We start from the raw sequence: 24601 nt of genomic DNA, 5'->3' as shown, positions 1-24601 counted from the left end.
CTGGGATGCAGAGGTAGAAAAAGTACCCCAAAAGATACATGAGTAAAAGTACAGCTGCTTTGGGAGGGATGTACTTAAGTACAAATGCCTGTGTCCCTCTGAAAAGCCACTTGAGTGAAAGTACACACCTCACATCTCAATCGTACTCAAGTATCCAGAGGTGAAAACAGCTGCACTTTTACTCAAGTAACTTTTTGGGTACTTTTCCCACCTCTGCTCGGATGAGAATTAAATTGCGTTTTGCCACATAACACTTCCCCACCGTCGAGACATTTATGATGTTTCTTCAGCCATGTGGACATTCTGGTGTCGAGCCAGGTTGGAACTCTGATTGAAGCTTTTCCCGCAGTTGGGACATCGATAGGGTGTTTTCCCTGTATGGATTCTCTGATGCAGGATAAGATTTGAGCTCTGAAGGAATCTTTTCCCACAGTCCAGGCACTTATAAGGTCTCTCTCCTGTGTGGGTTCTGTGGTGGGCCACCAGATCTGAGCTCCAGCTGAAGCTTTTTTCACACTCAAGGCATTTATAGGGTCTCTCCCCCGTGTGAGTTCTTTGATGGGCAATTAGGTACGAGCTCTGACTGAAACCTTTCCCACACTCCAGACATTTATAGGGCTTGTCTCCTGTGTGGGTCCTCTCGTGTCTGGTAAGGATTGATTTCCGATTGAATCTTCTCCCGCACTCGAGGCATTTATAGGGCTTCTCTCCTGTATGGAGCCTCTGATGAGAAATAAGGGCTGAGCTGTCACTAAACGCTTTCCCGCAATCCAAGCACTTGTAGGGTTTTTCTCCCGTGTGCGCCAGCTGGTGTCTCACCCGCTGCATGTTCCAATCAAAACTTTCCCCACAGTCCAGGCATTTATAGGGTCTTTCTCCCAGGTGGGCTTGCTGATGGGAAATGAGATCAGAGCTCTGAATGAAGCTTCTCCCACATTCCAGACACTTATAGGGTTTTTCCCCCGTGTGGGTTCTTTCGTGCCTGATGAGATGGGAACCCTGGTTGAACCCTTTCCCGCAAGCCAGGCATTTATAAGGTTTTTCTCCCGTGTGGACCCTCCGATGAGAAATCAGGTGGGAGCTCTGATTGAAACTTTTCCCACAATCGAGGCACTGGTAGGGTTTCTCCCCAGTGTGGATCCTCTGGTGGGAAATGAGGTGTGACCTCCGAAGGAAGCTTTTCCCACACTTGGGGCATGTGTTCTTTTTTCCTTTCATGGGGATTCTCCTCTGGGATGGGTTTTCCCTGAGGTCCCCGCGATCTTCACCCGCATTGATGGGGTCATCCGTTTTCTTCCTTGAGGTGCATCCCAACAGCCTCTCTGAGCAGCGTGGCTTGTCACAGGGTGTTCCTTTTTTATGGGTCTGATAAAAAGGCCCCTTGGGTCTTCCTGTTCTCTGCCGATCTGCGTCCTCAGAACCTTCCCATTGCGGATCCTCTTCCTTACTCTCACTCATCATCTCAGCACCCCCTGGCATACAGAGAGACACTCCAGACGTGAGTCATTGTAGCTCAGTGGTTAGAGCATTGGCCTCGTAAACTGAGGGGGTCTGAGCTCAAGCCACGAGAGGACCTTTCAAGGGCCTTGGGGTAGGTTAGATTTTAAAACAATCTGTTAGGGATGGTGATAGGTCCTGCCCTGAGGGCAGGGGACTAGACTTGATGACCTCTTGAGGTCCCTTCCAGTTCCAAGAGATAGGTCTATCTCCATGACATCCCCCTGGGAACGAAAGGGAACAGTAAAAAAGAGGACAAACAACACAATAGCGGGAAGTGGGGGACTGGAAAAGTTTACCAATCTGTCTGTAATTTTTTGTTCTCTGAACTTGGTCCCTGGTGCATCATAATCCATTACACCTGAGATCCTTCTCCTCATCTCCCAAACATGGAGAGTCTTCTTTATTTTAACCCTTTCTCTAGAGCTAGTTTCATGGTGTATTGAACCAGGTACAATCATGGCCCCCCAGGGTAAAGCCGGGAACAATTTTAAATATAAATGAAATAGGAATGGAGTCTTCACGCTTGGAAGAAACAACCTAGCTATGGGGTCAGCCACCTTCCCGAGGCGGGAGTGCCAGAATGTGACCCTTTGACCTCTCTGGACCCTGGTCCAGCTGCCATATGAAAAATGAGCAAAAAACCAGGGACTTTTCCATCTTAGAAAAGAGAAGACCACGGGAAGATGTGATAGGGGTCTATAAAATCAGGACAGGTGGGGAGAAAGTAAACAAGGAAAAGTTATTGACTTGTTCCCATAACACAGGAACTAGGGGTAGCAGGTTTAAAACTAACAGAAGGAAATTTTTCTTCATGCAGGGCATGGTCGGCCACTTAAGTCATGGCCAACATCCCACTTAACTGACACTTTGCAGAAAATTTCTCTCTCTCTCCCTCTCCTTCCTTCCCCCTCTTGAGCTGATTCCTCAGTTTTCCCTCAGTTATACTCCAAATCTCAAGAAGTGGGTCTTTCCCATGAAAGCTCATCCCCTAATAAATAATATTGTTAATCTTCAGCGTCCTATAGGACTGCTTAGCCCCATCTGGAGCAGCCCGAAGCTGCAACCCCCCCATCCCCGCTGGGAGCGGAGCAGCCCCCCAGAGGCAGGGGCCAGGCGATTTGGGGTGCAGGGAGGCCGAGTGGGAACCGGGTAATAGCTGGAGGGTGGGGCTGCTTGAGCACTGGGGCCTCCTGGCTTCTGGGGGACCCGATCCCCAGGCTGGTGCTCACCCCTGACCCCAGGGGTCCCAGCCACTGGGGTCTCCCCTGCAGCCCGTGGTCCCAGGGCTGGTCCGGCACCAGAGCAAACCCCCTCACCTCTTGCTGAGGGGGGCAGACAGGGTAAGGAGGGGAGGGGGCCAGAGGGGCAACCCCCTAAGATTTTTCCCAGCACTACTACACTCAGCCTGGCCCTTTGCCCCCCTGTCCTTTCGCAGCCCTTTGCTGGTCCAGGACAGCTTCACTCAGCACTGGCCGGCTGGCTGTCTGTCTGTTGCAGGCCTCAGCGTAACGAGTGCATAGTTCTCAGCCTCATCCGGCTGGCTGGCTCTCGGGAGAAACTCTTGCGGTTCCCCTGGTCTGGTCTCCTCCCCGCTCAGCGGTGGTGACTTGCAAAGGCCGGTCGCGCACCAAGAATACTGCTCGCCTGGCTCCACCAAAATTTGGGGCCGGGTCTCTCCCTGCCCGTCTCCCCATCTCCTCTCACGTGTCCCCAACCTGCCTGCCATCCTCGAGTGCTAGAAAACGCATCCAGGGCTCCTGCTGCCGGCTCGGGGTGAGTCCAGCCTGCGGCCGCTCGCTCTGGTGTCGCCGTGGCGGTATGCGGGTCTGGGTCCGTGCACCATTTTCACGGCTGAGTCCTGGGAGAGGGGCATGGAAAGACGCAGGCACACAGCTGTGCGGCGGGAGGAGAAAGCCACGCTCGTCCCGCTGTACTGCGGGTGGTGGCGGCGGCAGGGCCCCTGGGGTGGAGGGAGGCAGTGGGGAGAGACCCCTTGCCCCTTCCAGGAGCTCCTGCCAGAGGTGGGTGCCCCAGGTAAGTGCAGCACCCTCACTTCCTCCCACCACACCCCTTCACATGCCCCACTCCTCCCTGAGCCTGAACGCTTCACCCCCTCCTGCACCCCTGCCCACGGCCAGAGCCTGCACCCAGCCCCCAGCCTCTAGCCACAAGCTTGCACCCCAACCTGTCTTCTGCACCCAAACTCCCACCCACACCTTGCAGCCCGGTCACCAGCCCCAGGCCACAGCCTGTACCCCTGCCCCACCCAGACTCCCTCCCTCCTTCGGCAGGTGGGGTGAGAGGAAGGAATTTGTGGGGGGGATTGGGACAGGCTCTGGGCACCACCAGAATGGGTGCAAACCTGCTCCCACCTCCCTCCCTGGCCCTGCAGCCCACCGCCTGGCACTCTCCGCCGGGATCAGACCGTAAGCGGGGTTCCCTCTAAGCTGCACGGCCCTAAGCCCTGTGCATATTCCTTCCCTCGCGAGCACACAGGAAGCTGAGCCACCGACACTGATAGGCAGCAGATTTAAAACAAACCATGTCTTCACCGCCAGCCTGCGGAACTCTTCGCCAGGGGATGACGGAAAGGCGCAAACAACAATGGGAATCCCATAACAACAAAACAAGTTCCTGGAGGATCGATCCATCGGGGTTATCAGCCATGCCGGGCAGGGAGGGTGCTCCCCCGCAGTGTGTTTGCCAGAAGCTGGGAACGGATCATTTGCTGATTACCTCTTCTGTTCATGCCTTCTGAAGCACCTGCCATTGGCTCCTCTTGGAGGACAGGGTTATGGGGCTAGACTAGATGGACCACTAGTCTGCGTGGCTGTGTAATGCTGACAGACCTGGGTTGCTGGCACCAGGTATTAAGCCTGCAATCGGCGGGGCTAAAGCCCTGTGCTTTACCCACATGAGCTAAAGGCCAGCTGGCTCTCAGCCAGGGCTGTAGAGCAGAGACTTCACTCCCCCTCATATGAGGTCTCAGCGCCTCTGGGTACTACAGCTGTGTCTACACTAGAGGCTTTTGTCAGTAAAACCCGGGGAGTGCCCAGATTTCCAACACGTTCTCTCTGTTGACAGGAAATCAACAGAACACAGCACTTTTGTAGACAGCCTCACCCTGCTCCCCATGAGGAATAACGGCTCTGTTAGTCATCGGGGGCCACAGGACTTCTTGTTGCCTCTGTTGACCGAGATCTGGACAGTCCCGGCCGGGGGCGGGGGGCTCGGTCAACAGACGGGGCTTCCAGGACACCAGGCAGCCCTGTTTGCTGTGCTGCCAGTTGGGTGTTTTGCTAACAGAGTGGCCCAGTAGCCTGGCTGCTCTCTGTCGACACAGCTGATCGCTTTTGCCATCCTCCTGGCAGGTTGGCTGCGATCTGTCGACAGAAGTTTTGTCGGAAGATATCTTTCCCCCAAAGTCTGTCGACAAATCCCTGCGGTCTAGGCATAGCCTTCCAGTGTGGCCGTTCTGATGTTCTTTATACAGAGGCAAAATAGATCTGCCCCCAGCTGTAACCCAAAAGATCCCGCTCCACTCCCGGAGCTGAGAGAGTGCCCAGGAGTTCTGAGAGCGGGTTTCTCTCTCTCTGCAGAGTTAGGTACAAAGAAGAATATGTACATTAAGGCTGGGTGTACACGAGAGAGTTTTGTGGACAGAAGGGGCCTTCTGTCGATATAACTCAGGGCGCGTCTATGCCCTTAAAGCATTCTGTCAACAGTATTCTTTTTCTCAACAGATGCTTCTAGTGTGGACATAGCTCTAGTTACTGTCAACAGAGTAATCTCGACAGACTCTCCATCAACAGATTGCATTTGCACGCACCTTGCTCCGACGACAGAGAGCTGCCAGACTGCACTGCCTTCTGGTGCCAGAAAGCGGAATGACAGCTCTGCAAACAGGCCTGGCCAGCAAACAGAAGTCCTCTTTGTCGACAGAGGGTGGCTTTACAGCACTTCTGTCGACGGTATGCTGTCCAGTGATTGTTATGCCTCAAACTTTTGGGGGATAAGACTTTCGAGGAAAAGGCAGAGTTGTGTCGAGACTTTGTCGACAGAATGTCCCCCCCCCCCCCCTCTGTCGATAAAACTCTCTAGCATAGACCCGGCCTAAAAGCTTAAGGCTAACCAATATCCCTTAAACACTGCACAGCGAGAGATGGAATAATGAGAGACGCATCAGACACCAACAGGTGCTGAGCCCACAGTTATTGACGATGATGATGATGATGAATCCCTTAAGAGACTTTCCACAAGATATCAAAATATGTTAGCGTTACAGCTGAACAACGGGGGTCTGCAACCGCTGGCTCCAGAACCACATGCAGCTCTTTGAGGACTTCTTTGTGTGTGCTAATGCTATAATTGCAAACTAATAAAAAGCCCCCAACTCTTATGTAAATAGCAAATCACATGTGATCTCAAAATGTTGGGTAACTCCCCCCAGCATCTTCCAGAGAGAAAGACAAGGTTTGGGTGTACAAGTCAGGAGGACAGCGGTACAAACACCCCTGGAAAGTAGGAAGAAATAGAATACAGGGGAGGGATAACTCTGTGGTTTCAGCAGTGGCCTGCTAATCTCAGTGTTGTGAGTTCAATCTTTGAGGGGATCACTTAGGGATTGGGGCAAATAGAGATTTTTGAAAAAAAGGGATGGTGCTTGTTCCTGCCGAGAGGGCAGGGAACTGGACTTGATGACCTCCTGAGGTCCCTTCCAGCTGTATGAGGTGTCCACCTCCATATTAAAAAACTTGTGAACATCCTGCAGTGAACATGTCTCACCTCTCTAAGCGGCGTGCGGGCCCTGTTCTGAAAATTGCACTGAAAGTCAGGTTGGATGTAATTTATTAAGGACCATCTCGTATTCACATGCATCGCAGCTCTTGAAATATTGAAACTGAATTTGAAAAAAAGAGGTTCTTCTTGCTATTCTGGTTGCCGACCTCTGGTCTAATATATATTTAATTTTCTTTCTTTTATATAGGAGCTATATAGAGTGCTCATCCTGCCAGTAATTGCTAAGTCATCTGCCAAAAATCTACATTTTTCCAGGTTTTCGTAGCTCCTGGAAAAGAGGTGATTGTGTGCAGGGGGTGCTGATGGGGTTGATTTCCCCTCCCCAATTCACTGCTTGACTCACCACCCCTGCCCACAGTCCAGGCAATACCGGAGCGATCTCCCACGCCGGCGGTTGTCACCCAACTTCTTCCCACGGTTGAGATTTTTAGGGGGACTTGCTCATATGGATTTTCTGATGTCTGGTCAGGTTTGAACGCAGATTAAAGCTTTTCCCACAGTCAGGGCATTTATAGGGCTTCTCTCCGGTATGGGTTCTCTGGTGCCCAAGAAGATGTGCTTTGTTAGCAAACTTTCGCCCACAATCAATGCATTTATAGGGTCTTTCTCCACTGTGGGTTCTCTGATGTGTAATAAGTTGTGATTGGCTGGTATAGGTTTTCCCACAGTCTGGGCATTTCTGAAGATTTTCCCCTGTGTGGGTTCGCTGATGTCTCACCAGGCTGGAGCTAGATTTGAATTTTTTCCCGCAGTCTGGGCACTGATAGGGCTTTTCTCCTGTATGGCTTTGCTGGTGGATAAGAAGATTGGAACTCTGAAGGAATCTTTTCCCACAGTCAAGACACTGATAGGGCTTCTCACCTGTGTGAGTTCTCTGATGGGCCAGAAAGCGTGAGCTTTGGGAAAAACTTTTCCCACACTCCAGGCACTGATAGGGCTTCTCACCCGTGTGAGTCCTCTGATGGGCAAGAAAGCGGGAGTTGCCACAAAAGCTTTTCCCACAATCAAGGCAGTTATAGGGCTTCTCCCGTAGGTGGATTTTCTGATGTTCTCTAAGGCGTGACTTGTCACTGAATTCCTTTCCACACTCAGGGCACTTAAACGGGGTCTCTCCTGTATGAATCTTCTGGTGTCGAATTAAGTTGGACCTCTGACTGAAACTCTTCCCACAGTCCGGGCAGTTGTATGATTTCTCCCCCATGTGGATTCTGTGGTGCAAAACCAGATCTGAGCTAGAACCAAAACTTTTCCCACAGCAAAGGCATTTATAGGGCATCTCTCTAGTCTGGGCTCCCTGCTGGGCAGCAAGCTGTTCTTTCGCACTAATATTTCTCCCTTGCTCAAGGCATTTATAAGGCGTCTCTCCGGTGTGAGTTCTCTGCAGTGTATTAAGTTGTATTGCTGCACCATGGAGGCATTTGTACAGTTGGTCTCTCATGTGGACTCTCTGGTGTCTAGTCAGGTTGGAGCTGCAGTTGAATTTTTTCCCGCAGTCCAGGCAATGGTAGGGCCTTTCTCCGGTGTGAATTCGCTGGTGTACAAGCAGATTTGCACTTTTCTGGAATTTTTTCCCGCAGTCAAGACATTGGTAGGGCTTCTCTCCCGTGTGAGTTCTCTGATGGGTAAGCAGGTAGGAGTTCTCAGAAAAGCTTTTCCCACACTCCAGGCACTGATAGGGCTTCTCTCCTGTGTGAGTTCGCTGATGAGCACGAAAGTGGGAGCTTTGACAGAACCTTTTCCCGCACTCGGGGCATTTATACGGCTTCTCTCCTGTGTGGATTCTCTGGTGTACAATTAGGTTTGACCTCCACTTGAATCTCATCCCACAGTCCCGGCATGTATAGGGTTTCTCTCCTTTGTGGATTTGGTTATGGGAAAGAAGCAGTGAGCCCTGGCAAAAAGATTTTTCACAGTAAAGGCATTTATAGGATGTCTCTTCCATGTGGGTTCTCTGAGGGACAGGAAGTTGTGATTTCTCACTAAACTTTTCCCCGCCCTTGAGGCAGGCATGAGGCTTTTCTCCCATGTGGCTTGTCTGGTGTCTAAGGAAGTTTGAGCTCAAACTGAAACATCTCCTGTGCTTTACTTGTGTGGTTTTTCTCTGTTGTGGGTAGATTCCCTGCTGGGCTGGGCTTTACTTGAGATCCATGCAGTCTTCCCCAGAAGCTATGGATTTAATCACTTCCTTCTTCATCTGGTGTCCTGCAGTAAACACTTCTCGCATTACAAATCATTGTGTGGACACTGTTCTTAAACTAAGAGTTAGAAAAAGTACGGCTGGACGTTATTTATTAAGGACTATCTTGTATTCATGCGCATTGCGGCTCTTGAATTACTGAGTTTTTTACCCAATTGGAAACAACGGCTCTTCTTGCTATTTTGGTTGCTGACGGCTGTATTAAACCTTTTCTCTGCTTTCTCAGATTTATGAGGTTATCAGCTTTTGTAGATAAGACCAACTTCTTCTGATGATCAGAGCAGACACGTAGAATCCAGGGTTTATATAACAGGGGAGGGAGGTGACCGAAGGCCAGAGCAGCAGGCAATCATGCTCACCCAATGGGCTTGTGGCTGTGGCTACAAGATAAGTGCTCCACACCCCTCCTGCACCCCACTTTCCTGCCCCAGCCACAAGCCCCCCTCCCTCCACCCACAGCCTGCCCCCCACACCCCAGCTCCCTAACTGCCACCCAAACCCCACACCCCCACCACAACCTCCTGCCTCACATCCCAGGTCCCACCCCAGAGCTTCCATCCCAATCCTCTGCCCTTGCTTGCAGTTCCTTCCTGCATCCAGAACCCCTCATTTTTGGCTTGAACCTTTACACTGCCTGTATATGGCACACAAGTGATTTTTCCTGTGGGTTGCTGGCCCCTGGTAGGAAAGAGATTCCCCACCTGCTGTGCCTGGAACTGGTCCCTGTAGGAATTCGCCACAGTAGCAGCGACTCATAGAGGATTGTAAAAATCCTGCTCTCAGACCCAGCAAATCACTACTGTTAGCAGCTTCTCACACAGCAGGGGTCAGACATCACGCCGCTCTGTACGAACCTGCTCCCTGCAGCCCATATTCATAAAAAATTGGGAAGGAGGGTTCTTTCGAACACGGGGTTTATTTTCGAAAGAGCCCCATCTACAGTGCTTTTTTTTTAATTTTGAAAGAGTCTCTTCCGAAAAGAGATTATGCAAATAAAACACGAGATATGTAAATCAGCTCCTCGTTTGCATTTTCACTTTCCCTCATTTGCATTCCCCTTTCGAAAGAGGAATGCAAGTGTAGACGCAGCCAGAGAGGCAGCCCTGTTAGTCTGAATCTTCACAAAATGAAAAAGCAGTCCTGTAGCACTTTAAAGACTCACAAAATGATTTATTAGGTCCATGGTTCCCAAACTTTTCGGCATCACACCCCCACTTTTGATTTTTGAATGACCCTCACGCCCACCAGCCGCCCGAGCCCTGCACTGCTGGGGCCAGGCGCCCGCCCACCTGCCGCCCGAGCCCGCCACTGCCGGGGCCAGGCGCCTACCCATCAACTCAGCCCTGCAATGCCAGGGCCAGCCACCCAACCTGGCCATCCAAGCCCCACAAGCCCCCCCGCCTGAGCCCTTCCTCTTCCCCAAAGCCAGGCACCACCAGCCACCCACTTTACCCCATCCCCCTCCCCTGACCCAGGCACCCCCGAACCCGCATCTGACCCCACCCTCCTCTCCCTCCCCTCCCCAACCCACCCCACACACACTCACCTTTGCAGGAGGCAGTTAACTCCACCTGGGTCTTTTCTGGCTGCCTGCTTTTTATAGCCACTGTCCTGGGTCACCCACATACAATGGCAGGGGCTGAGAGCTGGAAGCAAAGGCCGGCTTTTTCTTCGGCTGGGGCAGCTATGCCGCTTCACAACCCCCTGGAATTTCTTCACGTCCCCTCGGGGGGCACAGTCCCCCAGTTTGGGGAACCCTGTATTAAGTGAATTATAAATAAATTGTTTAGCGTGTCTTTAAAGTGCTGCAGGACTTCTCTTTTGCCATACAAAAAGGATTGGAAAAAAACAGACAAACCAGTGGCTGTAAAAACCCACTTCATCACATTTGGAGCCGAGAATAAGAATCCAGGGTACCTGGGAATGCTCATACCCTAATCAATCCATTTCTTTGTCTTGAGCAGGCTCAGTGGTTTGAGCATTGGCCTTGTAAACCCAGCCTTCTGAACTCAGTCCTCGAGGAGGCTAGTTAAGGGTTTTGGGCAAATAGATTAGAAAAAATAAATAAATACTGCCAGGGATGGTGCTCGGTTCTGCGGAGACGGCAGGAGACTGGACTGGATGACCTCTCGAGGTCCCTTCCAGCTCTACGAGATATATACGTATAGGACTGCTTGGGTCTGGGCTTTGTTTGTATGAAGCTACAGAGTAACAGGGCTGCCCCTCTGAGACAATTTATCCTATGGAAGGAATTGTTTGGGGTGCGGGGGGGAAGCACCAGCGCTTGTAAAATCTTTGCCAGTTGCTCGCACTAAACCGGCAGCGCTCCACCCCCCGCAGAAGTGACTCTCCAGCCCTTTCCCCCGCTGCCCCCATCACCTGCCGGCTCCAGCTCAGCCGCGGGGGCGGCCAGAGCCGGAGCTGCCTCCAGCCGGCAGAACCTCGCTCCAGCCCAGCTGGGCGCTTTAAAACGCAGTTTTCCCTCAGGTCCGCCGCTCTCAGCCCGGGCTCTTCCCGCGGGGAAGGCGGAGCCCGCTGACCTCGGAAGCGAAGCAGAGGGGCCGGATCGAGTCAGCCTCCCACTCCCTGCAGGAAGCGCCCGGCTGGGGCGGAGGGGAGAGGCAGGGCCGCCTGGGGGCGAACTGATTGCGACCAGTGAGGGAGTTTCCGCCCCCTGTTCGCTTGCAAAAATCCCTCCTGCAGTAGGGACTCCTGTCCATTCAAAACGAAAGCGCAGGACGGTCTATTAATGTAATAAGGAAGGGGAAAGGGTTAATTAGGGTTTATTTAAGATTTTAACAGATCGATTTATTCAGCCTATTTCTGCACAAATAAATAAAATAAGAAAATAAGAGGCCTTTAATCAAGACATTGAATATTTCACTGAGCGTGAGCTGCAGAGCAACGAGAAGTTTAGTTTACAGAAGAGAAGGTTTAGGGGTGATTTAATAGCAGCCTGCAAACTGCTGGAGGGGAGCTCTCAAGAGGAGGGTGAGAAGCTGTTCTTAGTGGTGTCATATGGCAGAACTAGGAGTAATGGTCTGAAGTTACAGAGGGGGAGGTGTGGGTTAGATATTAGGAAAAAATACTTCCCCAGGCAGGTGATGAAGCACTGAAATGTGTTGCCTAGAGAAGTGGTGGATTCTCCATCCCTCAAGGTTTTTAAGTCCTGGCTGAACAAAGGCCTGGCTAGGTGACTTAGTGGGGGCTGATCCTGCTTGAAGCAGGGGGCTGGACTAGATGACCTCCTGAGGTCCCTTCCAGCCCTGGGATTCTGTGAGAAGTCCTGTTGCACCTTACAAACTATCAGATATTTTGGAGCATCAACTTTCGTGGGCAAAGATCTGCCCCGTCAGATGCCTGACTCATGCTGAAGAAGTGGGTCTGTCCCACGAAAGCTCACCCAATGAACTATTTTGCTAGTCTTTAAAGTGCTACTTGACTGCTTTTTGTTTTGATAGTGTATAGACTAGTACGGCTTCCTCTCTGTTACTATCCAAAACAGCTGTTAGTCTATAAGATGCCACAGGCCGTCTGCAATGAATGCTCCATGAAATGTACAAATTCTGGCTTAAAGGGCTCTTATTTTATTTATTTTTGCAGAAATATGCTGAACAAACTGATTTGTTAAAATTCTAAATAAACCCAAACGATAAAATCAACCTTTCTTCCTTCTTTATTATATTAATAGACTATGTAGCACTTTGTTTTTTAATAGTGCAGGAAGGATTTTTGCGTGCAAACAGTGGGACGTTTCACATTTCTGGGTTGGCATCGCATCTTGCAGTTCAAAGGGGTTATGGCTGCAGAAGGCCAATTGTGGTGGCTACAGAAGTGGGGAAGTGTTTTCTCAGTAGGGCCTGCTGATCCCCAAGAAAAACACACACACACACACGAGTGCTAATCCTCCAGAAAACAAACACACATATATACACACACTGATCCATTTGCAGACCAGCAGGGCAGGGAGATGGATCAGGGCTTCCCCATGACTTTGGGATTAGGGTTGTCCACTTTCACCCTATAATCGGGATGGGGGCCCAAAAGGTGGGTTCAGGATAGGGGAGGGGCTACAGGCTGGGTCAGAGTGTTATGGTATGGGAGCGAGGTGAGGGATCTGATTCAGGTGCAGGCTGTAAGATGGGGCTGGGGGGCGTTGGAGTGCAGGAGCGGGGCTCTGCACAGAGGGCGAGTGGTTTGGGGTGCGGGAGGGGGCTCAGGACAGGAAGCTGGGGTGGGAGTGTAGGATGTGGGAGGGGCTGGGGAACAGGTTTGGGGTGCGGGCTATAGAATGGGGTATAGGGCAGCCCTGGAGCAATCTGGTGGCCATGCAAGGGGGTTATGGCTGCAGGAGGTAATTTGCAGTGGCAATATTGACCTCCTGTGGTTTGGCGAATTCTCTCATTTGGCACCGGTCAGTTCCTGAGGCTGCCAGACAAGAGAGGTTCAACCTGCGGGGACCTTCTGCAAAAGGGGTGTCCCAGTGCATAGGAAAACATGACTTGGTGCTCAGGCTTCGCTCCCAAGTGGAGGCGTTTATGTTTTATTCTGACCTGCCCTGCCAACGAAAGCCCCCCCCAGCGTCTACACGGCATTTTGTCATCAGTTTCTGTTGACAAAACACTTTGTGAGTGGAGACGCGCCGCGAGTTTTGTCTACAAAAGCCCCATTTTGTCAGCAAAACTCTCGAGTGGACACAGCTCAGGAGTCTAGGAAAACAGAAGCAAAGACACTGTTCTCTGGGGTTAGCAGCTCCATTTCAACCCCTGGCTGCCTCTAGGCCAAGGGTCAGCAACCCCACCTGGCACAGGGGCCAAGAGCAGCAGGCGAGCCAATTTTCATCGGCACACGAGGAGGAAGCTCAGCCCTGCCCCTCCACCTCCATGAGGCTGGGAGCCTGTGAATTAACAAACCACCAACTCATGCTACCAACTATCACCTCTTGGCACCTTTATTGATTCATGAAGGGAGCTGTTGTAAGAAGGCCTGTTAGTTGCAGGAGGGATAACTCAGTGGTTTGAGTATCAGCCTGCTAAACCCAGGGGTGTGAGGCTACTTAGGGACTGGGGCAAATGGATGTGAGGGATGGTGTTTGCTCCTGCCACAAGGAAGCACATATCTCCAATTTTTTTTAAGTGACTTTAAAAAGGGCCACCGGCCCTCTGCCCATTCGGAGATGCCAAAAGGTCAAACTTTAGCTCTCTGCCTCACTGACCTGTGCTAGGGGCTTTCCCTCCAGTTATTGAATGGAGTGAAAAGTTGAGTTGCCTCTTCTTCCTGGATCTTCTAACCCTGAAAAAGAACAGCTTTTTAGGGCCGCTGTGAGCCAGGAAGGCAGATGTCACAGGACTTAACCTTTCTCGGAGAGCAATGAAGGGAAACCAGAAATGCTGAGAAAGCTGTTTTGATGGGGGAAACCCGTACAAAAAATAATTCAGCAATATGTCATGGGCAGGAAACGCCCTGTTGTTAGCAAACATACAGTCCTGTTCTGGGAATAAGGAAATGAAACAGATTCACACTGGCACTCAGAAGGAGACATGGCCACTGCCAAGCCAGGAACAGTTTTTGAGGATGTAGCTTCTTGTCCCATCTGCCTGGATTATTTTAACGAGCCGGTGGCTTTAGAGTGCGGGCACAGTTTCTGCCAGGTCTGCATCAGCCAGTGGTGGAAGGGAACTGATACAGTCTTCTCCTGCCCCTGCTGCCTGGAGAGCTTTCCCCAGGCGACCTTCCGAGCAAACAAGCAGCTGGGGGCTCTTGTTGAACTAATCGTCAGGGAGCTGAGGAACAAGCAAGAACGGGACAAGCCAGAAGAGCAGGGAGTGTGCGAGAAACACGAGGAGCCGCTGAAACTCTACTGCGAGCAGGATCAGACCCCCATCTGCGTGGTGTGCGACCGAGGCAGGGAGCACCGAGCTCACCCGGTGGTTCCCTTCAAGGAGGCTGTGCAGGAGTATAAGGTGAGAGGGATTCACTCTGGCTGTCTGAGGGGTGCGATAGCCATGTTGGTCGCAGGGTATGGCAGAGGGAGCGAGGCCGTGTTCCCTCTAATTCTTTCTGCACGCACGTGCAGAATAAATTTTGTTATGTGCACAAGGCGTGCGTGTGATGTACACCACCAATAGAAACACACGCTGCCACCTGTGGGTGCTCTGCTAATCAGCTGGGTGGCACTCGACTTCCCCCTGGATGGCTGGGCCATGGGCTCAGGGAACACTGGAGCTGGGAGGGAATCACACCTTCTATTGGACCGCTTTCAGTGGGCAAGAAAGACAAGCTGCCAGGCTCACACAGAGCCTCTTCTCTGAATGCTCAAAAGCTGGTCTGACGTGTCGATAGATTTCAGCTCCAGAATCCTAAAAGGTGAGTCCTACCCAGGAAAGCTCACTGCCAAATACATAAACGTTGTTAGTCTTGAAGGTGCTACAGGACTGCTTGTTTTGTTTTGCCAATAGACGTTGGTCCAATAAACCAGTGCTCCACCAGGGGTAGGCGCAGCTCTGTGCCTCAGTTTACCCTTCTGTTGCTTGGGAATAATAGACCTCAATAAGTGTCACTAACTGGAACCCGGGGCAAGTGGGAGGGCGGGGCCTGTCTCCACGCCCCCAGAAGAGGCGGAGGCAAGGGTGGAATGGGCGGGCCAGTGGTGGAATGGGCGGAGCCTAGGGCAATCAGCCCTTTGCACCAAAGTAGCAGCGGCCAGCACTATGGACCCCTTTGAAACTCTGGGCCCTGGGGCAACTGCTCTCTCTGCCCCCTCCTCCCCTTGGTGTCAGGCCTGCCAGATCCTGCCCAGGATCCAGGCAGGGGGCTGGGGAAGAGCCCCACCAAAGTCTGAGGTCCGTTTCTTGCAGGAGCAAGTCTGGAGGCGGCTGGCGGATTTCGGGAAGAGGAGAGAAGAGGTTCGAGCTCTTATCACCAGCGAGGCCGAGCAAAGCCAGGAACTGCTGGTAACAGCCGCTGGCACCCGGGAGCAGGAGGGAGGCCACCCAGTTAGAGAAGAAGGGCCAAAGAGCTGTGGCTAGAGTGCAAAAAGCCACGAGTTAGATATTTAGTTTTATCTCGCTCTCATATTATAATTATATTATATTATATTATATACATGGCTCATTGCCAGCCCGTGGCTCTAAACCAATCCCCCTCCCCTCCTCCAGAACCGGGCACTCCTCCCCGCCCCTGCTCTAACCCAATGTGTGGGACTCACCAGAGCAGGCCCATCGTGCGCTTCTCCCGGCAGGCACTGGGGGGCCGGGGGCAGAGCAGTGGTGAGCAGGCCGGGAGCACAGCCCTGAGCAGGAGCCTCATGGCGTTGGTGGAAGAGCCGCATGCAGCCCGAGAGCCACAAGCTGCCCGCCCATGTGGAAGCCAATTCACACTGGGAAGTTCCCACGTGACCAGACGAAGGACGATTTGGTGGTCAGGGTGTTAAGCCTGGGACAGCGGAGAGCTGGGTTTATGGACTGCCTCGAGGCCAGCCTCCCTGATTGACTTGCTACGTGCCTCGCTTTACCCATCTGTCGCCTGGGGATAATAGAGCTTCCCAGTTCTGGGACAGGAGTGGTTTCCGGGGGCGAGAAGCCAGGACACCTGGGTTCTAGTCCCATCTCTGGGAGAGGAGTGGAGTCTAGTGGTTAGAGTGGGGGGGCTGTCTGGGAGTCAGAACTCCCGGGATCCATTCCTAATGCTGGGAATGGAGTGGTTACAGCAGGGGATACAGGGTGCCAGGGTTCATATTCAGCTGAGCATGGGAACCGTGTCCTGAAGTTACATCACAGGAGCTGGGAGTCAGGACTCCTGCGTTCTACACCTACCAGAGGGATGAACACACTAAAGACTGTGTGTTGTGTGAAGACACCTTCATCAGTAACCTGTGACGCAGCGCTGAAGCCAAGCCGGGGGGACGTGTGGTATTTCTGCTTGGTGAAGCAAGGGTCGTCTCTTGATTGATCTGGTGATTGATCCAGATTGATCTGGAACTGAGATTGATCCAGAAACTGGAGAAGGAGGTTGAAGGGTTTCCTTAAATATTAAAATCCCGGTCACTCAACCCTAACTTGCTCTTTCTGATGGCTCCATTTTCAGAGGTCCACTTTTAATTCTTTCCAAATGACCCCGAAGAACAGACCAGACAGGGGTGAGTCTCGCTATCTCCTTGACCTTTCCCTGTCTCTCACAGAGACAAATGGAAATCGAGAAGGAGAAGATCGAGGCTCAGTTTGAGAAACTACACGCATTTCTGCGAGAACAAGAACGCCTCCTGCTGGCCTGGCTGGACGGGCTGGGGCAGGCGGTCACAGCCAGAAAGGAGGAAAACGTTCTCCACCTCACCGAGGAGGTGTCCCGTCTCAATGCCCTGATCCGGGAGATGGAGGACACATGTGAGCAGCCAGACTATGAATTCATGCAGGTGAGAGTGGGCGAGAGATGCCCCATGTCCCGGCTCCCAAAGCCCTTGTCACAAAGTCACAGGAGTCACTGACAAAGGTGGAAAAAGTACCCCCAAGGGACTTGAGTAAAAGTAGAGTTGCTTCAGTGGCGGGGAGGGGGATGTACTTAAGTACAAGTCACCGGTGTCCCTCTGGAAAACTACTTGGTTACGTCTACCCTAGAGGGTTTTCTTGACAACAGCCATGGAGCAGCCACACTAAAAGTGTGTTCTGCCAGCAGAACTCGGCACGTTTTGCAACAGCCGTCTGCCTCTCTCCCACGAGGAGAACACCCTTCTCCCCAGAATCTGCTGACAAAAAAGCCATGTGGACGCTCCGGGGGGCCCCCTGTCAACGGACAGGGCTTCTGGGTCACCGGGCATCCCTGTCGGCTGGGCTTCCGGTCGGCCGTTCTGTCGAGAGACCGGCTAGGCAGTCCGGCGCCTCTCTGTCGACAGAGCAGATCGCTTTTACAATCTGCTTTTGGGTGTGGACGCAATCTGTAGACAGTTTTGTCGGAAGATCTCCTTCGACAGTGACTTCTGTCAGCATGCAGATGGCTGTATAGTAGACGTAACCCTTGAGTAAAAGCACACATACGTCGCATAAGAACAGCCAGACTGGGTCAGACCATCGGTCCATCTAGCCCAGTATCCTGTCTTCTGACAGTGGCCGCTGCCAGGTGCCCCAGAGGGAATGAACAGAACAGGGCATCATTCAGTGATCAATTCCCTGTCACCCATTTCCAGCCTCTTGCAAACAGAGGCTAGGGTCACCCTCCAGGACCATCCTGGCTAACAGCCATTGATGGACCTATCCCCCGTGAACTTATCTAGTTCTTTTTTAAACTCTACTCTAGTCTTGGTCTTCACAACATCCTCCAGCAAGGAGTTCCACAGGTTAACTGTGTGTTGTGTTAAAAAAATATCTCCTATTGTTTGTTTTAAACCATCTTTATTGTATTCAAGTATCCAGAAGTGAAAGCAGCTGCCCTTTTACTCAAGTAACTTTTGGGGTATTTTCCCCACCTCTGCTCCCTGATCCCAACAGAGCTCTGCACCTGCGGAGCCCAGAGGGAAATGATTCGGTTCTTTGGAGGCAGCAAAATCTCCCTTTGTCCTGAACTGAGTGGGAGAAAATTGCCCCAAAGCTCAAATCCTGGTCTGCGCCAGAGAGCTGCTGATGGGAACCAAGACCAGGTCTACACCAGCCCTTAAAGTTGATTGTCAATAAGGAAATTCAGCTACGACAACTGTGTAGCTGGAATCGATGTATTGACGATCGACTTACCTGGTCATCCTCACTGAGGGAGGTCATCTTACTCCTCTCGAGAACGAGGCGTACCAGGGTCAACCGTCGAGCCCTGATGGTTCAATATTGTGTGTCCCCACTAGGTTTGCCCCAGAAGATCAATCCTGACTAGGTGCCCTGAGAGATTAAAAACAACAAGACGTCCTGTGGCACCTTATAGACTAACAGATATTTTAGTCTAACACATATTGAGTCTATAAGGTGCCACAGGATGTCTTGTAGTTTTTGAAGATACAAACTCACACGGCCGCCTCTCCGATACCTGGGAGATTAAGTCCTTCTGGGAGTGCTGCCTTCTGAGAATACGGCTCCAAAAGGCAGGGAACTGGGCCTGGGACCAGGGTTCCTCTCAGCTGGGCATTTAGGCCACCACTCAGGAGAGACGTAGGTGCTGCCCAGCTGATTTTCAGAGAGCCCCCCAGCTAGGCTTTGTGTTTCCACTCGTGGTGCACACCAGCGCAGGCCTCGGTGCACACAAAAATTTATTCTGCACCTGGACGGGACAAAAAAAGTCGGGGCGTGGATGGAAGAGATTAGAAGGACCATTGCCTGGGCACTGAGCTCTCATTTCTCTCTCCCTTCTAGGGTGTCAGAAGCATGTTGAGCAGGTAGGTGGTTGTTTCTCTCTCTCCCTTGTGCTTTTTGATGCCGAGGAGGGGGTCAGGCAAGGGGTGAAGGATCCACCTCCTTGTCTCCAGACGGGACAGTGTGGGAGAATCGCATTCCACAGCTCCGAATTTACAGTAAACCCTCAATTTAATGGACTAATGGGGGAAGGGGCATCCATTAAACCTGAAAGTCCTTTAAATAAGAGGGTTCACTGCCCCCCCACCCTGCCAGGCTCCCCCAGCTCCCTCCCCCCCCTCAAAATACCAGTGACTCACCAGCTGGAGAAGCCGCTGGAGCAGCCCCGCCAACGCCCAGCCGGCGCTGCTGGACCGCCGTGGCTGGAGCGGCTGGTTCGTCGCGCCACCGGAGGAGCTACCACACACCTCCAACCAGTGGCGGGGTGCACAGCCAAGTGGCATCTGCCCACCCCTGGTGGGAGGAGCACGTGGCTGCTCCGGTGGCGACGGGCCGGGCCACGGCCGAGGGTTGAGCAGCAGCAGCAGCTCCGGTGACTCGAGTAAGTCTCCTGACTTTTTGGGGAGGTGGGAGGCAGGATTTAGAATTTTCCAGGCCCCAACTAAGCAGACTTGGGGAACAATGGAGGGAGGGGCTGGCTAATGTCCATTGTTCCCAAAGTCCTCTAAATCGGGGGTTTACTGTATCCCCGCTCCCCGACCTCCTGGGGCTGCTGCCTTCTCCCCGGAGTCCGGAACAGCCCAGACCTTAGGGGCAGATGGTCCAGCCGCTGGTAACATCCCCGTGTGTGTCTCTCTCTCTAGATGTGAGACGGGGCCGTTCCCCACTCCAGCGCCGGCCTCTCCTGAACCCAAATGGAGGCTCTGGTTGTTTTCCCACAATCTCACTTTTCTCCAGGAGACGCTGAGGAAGCTAAAAGGTAACAGCGAGGAAGGTGTGAGTGTTTACAAAGGGGCTGGTCTAATTCGGATTTCACCGATGGCTTCTTGTTCCAGGGATCTGGGTGGGGGTCATCTTGACTAACACCAGGATAAAATAGAACCTACTCTGAAATAGACCCATTGGACGCAGCCCCGATTTCAAAATACCGACTTCAGAATAGTCACTATTCCTCATACAATGGGGTTTCACCATCAATAACCGTGGGCTCAGCACCCATTGGTGTCCGATGCCTCCCTCACTCTTTCCTTCCATCTTTCCCTCTCCGGTGCGGAGCGGCTCAGTTTCTGTAGACCAGCTCCGCACCAATCTACCAGATCATCTCCCCATTCTCTGGGGGGTCTACCTCTCCTATTCCAACTGTCCCTCACGCCGAAGACCAGGGGCTTCGTTTTTCGTTTCTTGTTCATTCTGCAGATACACCCAAAGGGCTGTAAATTCCGTTGTATCACCTCCTGCAGTAGGTTCTCGTTTGATTGTATCTTCCTTTCTAATTCCTTGTCGGTGACCATCTGCATCCATCCTACGGGGTTTGCCTATTCCAAAATAAGGTGTCCGCTGTTTTGACGTAGCAGTTGTGTTCTGTAGACACTAGCAATGTTATTTTAAAATAGCGGCCACTGTTCCACAATAACTTTGCTGGCTAAACATACCCTTACTTATCAGTATTTCTCTCAAGGTCCCTTCCTGTCCTCGCATTCTGTGATTCTTTACTCTGTGGCCTAGTCTGGCTAAGCTAAAATCTTATACACCGTAGCATGTAGGTCTTGTGCTTTGGCATACTAAGGCCAGCCCTGTAAAATAGATTTAAGGTACCCAACTCCAGCTGCTAGAAGGGTGGTGCTGGAGTCATGGCAGAGAATCCTGGAACTGGAAGGGACCTCGAGAGGTCATCAAGTTGGACCCCCTGTATCTTAAACCAGCGTTTCCTGCTGAGACCACAATGGGGGTTGAAGGAAGAAGCTTTCCCATCAACTTGCCTCACTCCTTGCAAGGCAGAATTCCCAGCTTGCTGACAGCCGCCCAGTAGCTCAATTTAGTGCCATCTCACTTGGTGTGCTCAATCAAACCCTGCCATACCAGCTGGAAACATATTACTCTTCCAGTAAGTATAGACCTAGTCTTACTTGTGTAACACTGACAGACCCAGGTTACCAGCCCTAGGGACAGGGCCTGCAAGCTTAGGGTCTAAAGCCCTTTACTCTACCACATGAGCTAAAGGCCAATTGGCTCTCAGCTGAGGCTGTAGAGCAGACTCTTCACTCACCCCAGATGAGGTCTCAGTGCCTCTGAGTATTACAGTTAGGCACCAAGCACAAAATTACCCCCTCAAACTACTTATTAATCTTATGCTTCTATAATCCTGCACTGTAACTCTAACCTACAACGTGATTATATACGATATAACAACCGAGTTACAATGTCACACAATAAATGAAAATAATCATTCTTAAAACACAGAGGCGTACATGTCTCATGGAACTGGAGAAGACCATGAGAGGTCATTGAATCCACTCCCCCTGCACTCACAGCAGCACCAATCACCATCCCTGACAGCGTTTTTTTTTTTAAATCTAACTTGCGTCACAACCTTGAAAGGCCCCCTTAGAAATTAAACTGCCGAGGCTGGGTTTACAAAGCCAATGGGCTAACCACTGAGCTGTTCTCTTCCCTCTGCTGCAGTCTAAACAATTCTAAACGAGTCCATATAAAATTCTGAATAATTAGAAAGCTCTGTCCGTGGGTTTTTCATACTGGCTACATCTACGTTCCATAGAGCTTTCAAAAGAAGCTTTTCCAGAAGATCTCTTCCTAAAGAACTTCTTCTGAAAGAGCACGTCCATGCAGAGGAAAGCGGCTCAGAGACTGAGCTGCTCTTTCAAAAGCGAGCATCCACACAGCCCCCTCTCTTTCGAAAGAACGGACAAGGGTGTCTAAATGAAAGACTGTTCTTTCAAAAGGAGGGCCCTGCGGAGCGTCTGCGTGCATTCTCTTCCAACAGGAGCTTTCGAAAGGGGGCGTTCGTCCTCAAACAGGAAAGGACGAGCGGTTTCGAAAGGAGAACCACATTCTTTCGATTTACTTTCAACAGAACGCTTTTGCATGTAGATGCTCCGTAGGATCTTTCGAAAGAGCCCCGTTCTTTCGACAAATCCTTCCAACGACTCTGCTAGTGTAGACGCAGCCACTGTGTCTTGTGTTCAGTCCCTCATTCCCCTCCTGTCATTAATTCCATGATATTAATAAAAAAAAACCTGACCTACTCTCCGTGGTCTTTCTCCTTTAGTGAGTGTGTCGCCTGAACCGAAGCCGGAGAGAGGTAAGTTTCTCAGGGGCCTTGGGGAAATGGGAATGGTGGATGTGACTGTTCTCCTGACGTGAGGAGAACACGTTTGGTTTGGAACAACAGAAGTAGCAAAAATCAAATTCTGCTCTGGAGTCGGGGCTAGAGAAAAGGCCTTGTACCGCCTGGGCCTCTAGGAATCTCCATCGCTGGAGATTTTTTAAGAGCAGTTTGGACAGCCACACCTGTCGGGGAGGGGTCAATCAAGAAAGCAGTCCTATGAGATGCGTACCTCCCTAGCTAGGGGGAGAGGCAGCTCTTTAGAGTGCTGGCTTGTAAACCCAGAGTTGTGAGCTTGAGCTTCAAGAGGGCCATTTAGGGATGAGGGATGGTAGTGGGGGCCCTATCATGATGGCAGGGGACTGGACTCAAAGACCTCTCAAGGTCCCTTCCAGCTCCATGAGATAGTTGAGTACTTTGAGCTTTAGACTGATAAACCTGGGGTTGGGAGCTCAAGCCTTGAGGGGGCCGTTTAGAGGCCAATAGATTTAAAAAGAAAAGGGGGGGGGTTGGTCCTGCCAAGAGGGCAGGGAACTGGGCCTGATGAGGTCCTTTCCAGCTCTATGAGATGCATGCCTCCATATAAATCCATGGTATGCCCACATCTTGAATAGTGCATACAGACGTGGTGGCCTCATCTCAGAAAGAGCTCTTGGCATTTGAAAAGGTTCAGTAAAGGGCAACAAAAATGATCAGTGGTTTGAAATGGTGCCAGGTGAAGAGAGATTAAAATGACAGTCTACTCTTGAGTAAGATGAAAAATTCCTAAGGTAGAGGGTATTGATAGAGGTTTATAAAATCATGACTGGCGTAGCAAAAGTGAATAAGGAAAAGTCCCAGCTGCAGCCACTCCAGGCAGGGAAGGGCTCCTGCCTTTCCCTCCATCCACCCGGGCAGCAACCATTCAAGCTGCTAGCAGGAAGTGCAGAACAGGCTGACCCCTTGGACAGCCACCCAGCAGAGTGCAGTCATTTACAGCAGGCAGCACATCTTTATTGGTGGTGCCCATCTGCACAGGCCTAAGTGTGCTTAAGAAAATTTATTCCACCCAGGATGGAAAAAATTAGGGGAAACACGGGCCCCAGGGCTTGTTTCTGTAGATACAGACTAGCACAGCTACCCCTGAGACAAATTATTGTGTGTGGCCACGAGATGGCAGCAGAGCCCAAGGCAGGGGAGACAGCCCCTGTGTGTGTTAAATTGAAACACCCTTGTCTAGGATCACCATCTTGCACTGACTCCCACTCTCTGGGCAGCTGAAGTGACTCTGGATCCAGACACAGCAAACCCCTGGCTCCTCGTGTCCACAGATGGAAAAGGTGTGACCTGGGCAGATGCCCAGCAGGAGCTGCCCGACCATCCTGGGAGATTTGATCCTGCCCCTTGTGTGCTGGCTGCTGAGGTCTTCACTTCTGGGAAACACTTCTGGGAAGTGGAAGTTGGGGAAGGGGCAGTCTGGGTCATAGGAGTGGCCCAGGAGCCTGTGAGGAGGAAAGGCAAGACCAGGATTGCCCCAGACGAGAAGATCTGGGCCGTGCAGAAGTATTGGAACCAGCATTCGGCTCTCACCTGCCCAGAAACCCCTTTGTACCTGCCCGCCGTTCCAAGGAGGATCCGGCTGTATCTGGATTACGAAGGGGGGTTGGTGGCATTTTACGATGCTGGCAAACAGGCCCCCATTTTCACTTTCCCACCAGCCTCTTTTGGAGGGGAGAAAATGTGCCCTTTCTTTGAGCTGCTGAGCACAGGCTCCCAACTCAGCCTGAGCCCCGGAGACATGAAATAAACCATTGGTGAGGGAACAGAGAAAAGAGAACCTGGCAGTGCCAAGGTTAAAGTACCAGAGAGTTAGTCTGTATCTTCAAAACAAGAAGTCCTGTGGCACCTTATAGACTAACATATTTTAGAGTATAAGCCTTTGTGGGCAAAGACCCGCTTTGACAGGGGTTAAAGACAGCCTCTGGGCCCAGCTAGCTTTGCCCTGCTTTACTTGCAACCAATGCCAGGCCTGAAGGGAAGAGAAAAGCAAAGATCCTGGCTCAGTCTGGGGCTGACTTACAGGAAACAGGAGAAGGTTCAGAAAAAGAACCTGTCTGTCTGCTCAGCAACTAGGGGTGCATATAAGCCCCCATTCTACTCCTCTAGGAAAGGGGGGAAGCCCCCTCAAAGGCTCCAACTAAGAGGGAATCTGAATTATTGGGGCCCATGACCCAAATTAAAGGAACAGCAAGAGAGAGGTTCAGGGTTCCTGGATCACTACCACAGGAGTCAGCAGGCCAGCTATGCCTTGTTTTGTCTGCCTACTTCCTGATCTAGCCCTTGAGAATTCATGTTTATGGCTAAATTAAAAGCAGGTCGCTACAGCTGTCCCCTCTGGATTGCACTGGCCCAGGCTGTGGTGCAAGACAGGTTTAACATTCCAGTTTGTTTTTCTAATTCTACTGTCTTCTTAACTCATTGCTAAAGGAAGCTGAGAAACACCCCCAACCACAGTAA

At 51.6% G+C, this 24601-nt stretch overlaps 2 protein-coding genes across 2 annotated transcripts in view; one reads left to right on the top strand and one right to left on the bottom strand.

Annotated features, from left to right (window-relative positions):
- The window catches only part of LOC142024774 (uncharacterized), a 56582-nt gene extending 45573 nt beyond the window's left edge, over positions 1-11009 (bottom strand). The window contains exons 1-4 of the mRNA XM_075016994.1: positions 10877-11009; positions 10044-10254; positions 3220-3358; positions 301-1721 (exon numbers count right to left, since the gene is read on the bottom strand). Coding sequence (XP_074873095.1) covers positions 301-1479 — 1179 coding nt within the window. The 5' untranslated portion in view covers positions 1480-1721; positions 3220-3358; positions 10044-10254; positions 10877-11009. The remainder of the gene's footprint in view (positions 1-300; positions 1722-3219; positions 3359-10043; positions 10255-10876) is intronic.
- Positions 11010-14024: 3015 nt separating this feature from the next.
- On the top strand, positions 14025-23997 carry LOC142024865 (zinc finger protein RFP-like). The gene is made up of 7 exons (XM_075017156.1): positions 14025-14460; positions 15355-15450; positions 16677-16907; positions 18823-18845; positions 19626-19741; positions 22049-22081; positions 23362-23997. The coding sequence occupies exons 1-7, from the start codon at positions 14038-14040 to the stop codon at positions 23889-23891; spliced, it is 1452 nt and encodes a 483-aa protein (XP_074873257.1). The 5' UTR covers positions 14025-14037; the 3' UTR covers positions 23892-23997.
- The last annotated feature ends 604 nt before the right edge of the window (positions 23998-24601 follow it).

Source organism: Carettochelys insculpta, chromosome 22 (genome assembly GCF_033958435.1).
Source record: "Carettochelys insculpta isolate YL-2023 chromosome 22, ASM3395843v1, whole genome shotgun sequence".
Lineage (NCBI taxonomy): Eukaryota > Metazoa > Chordata > Testudines > Carettochelyidae > Carettochelys > Carettochelys insculpta.
The sequence above is the reverse complement of the archived record's forward strand: the minus strand, read 5'-3'. Positions and strand labels throughout refer to the sequence as shown.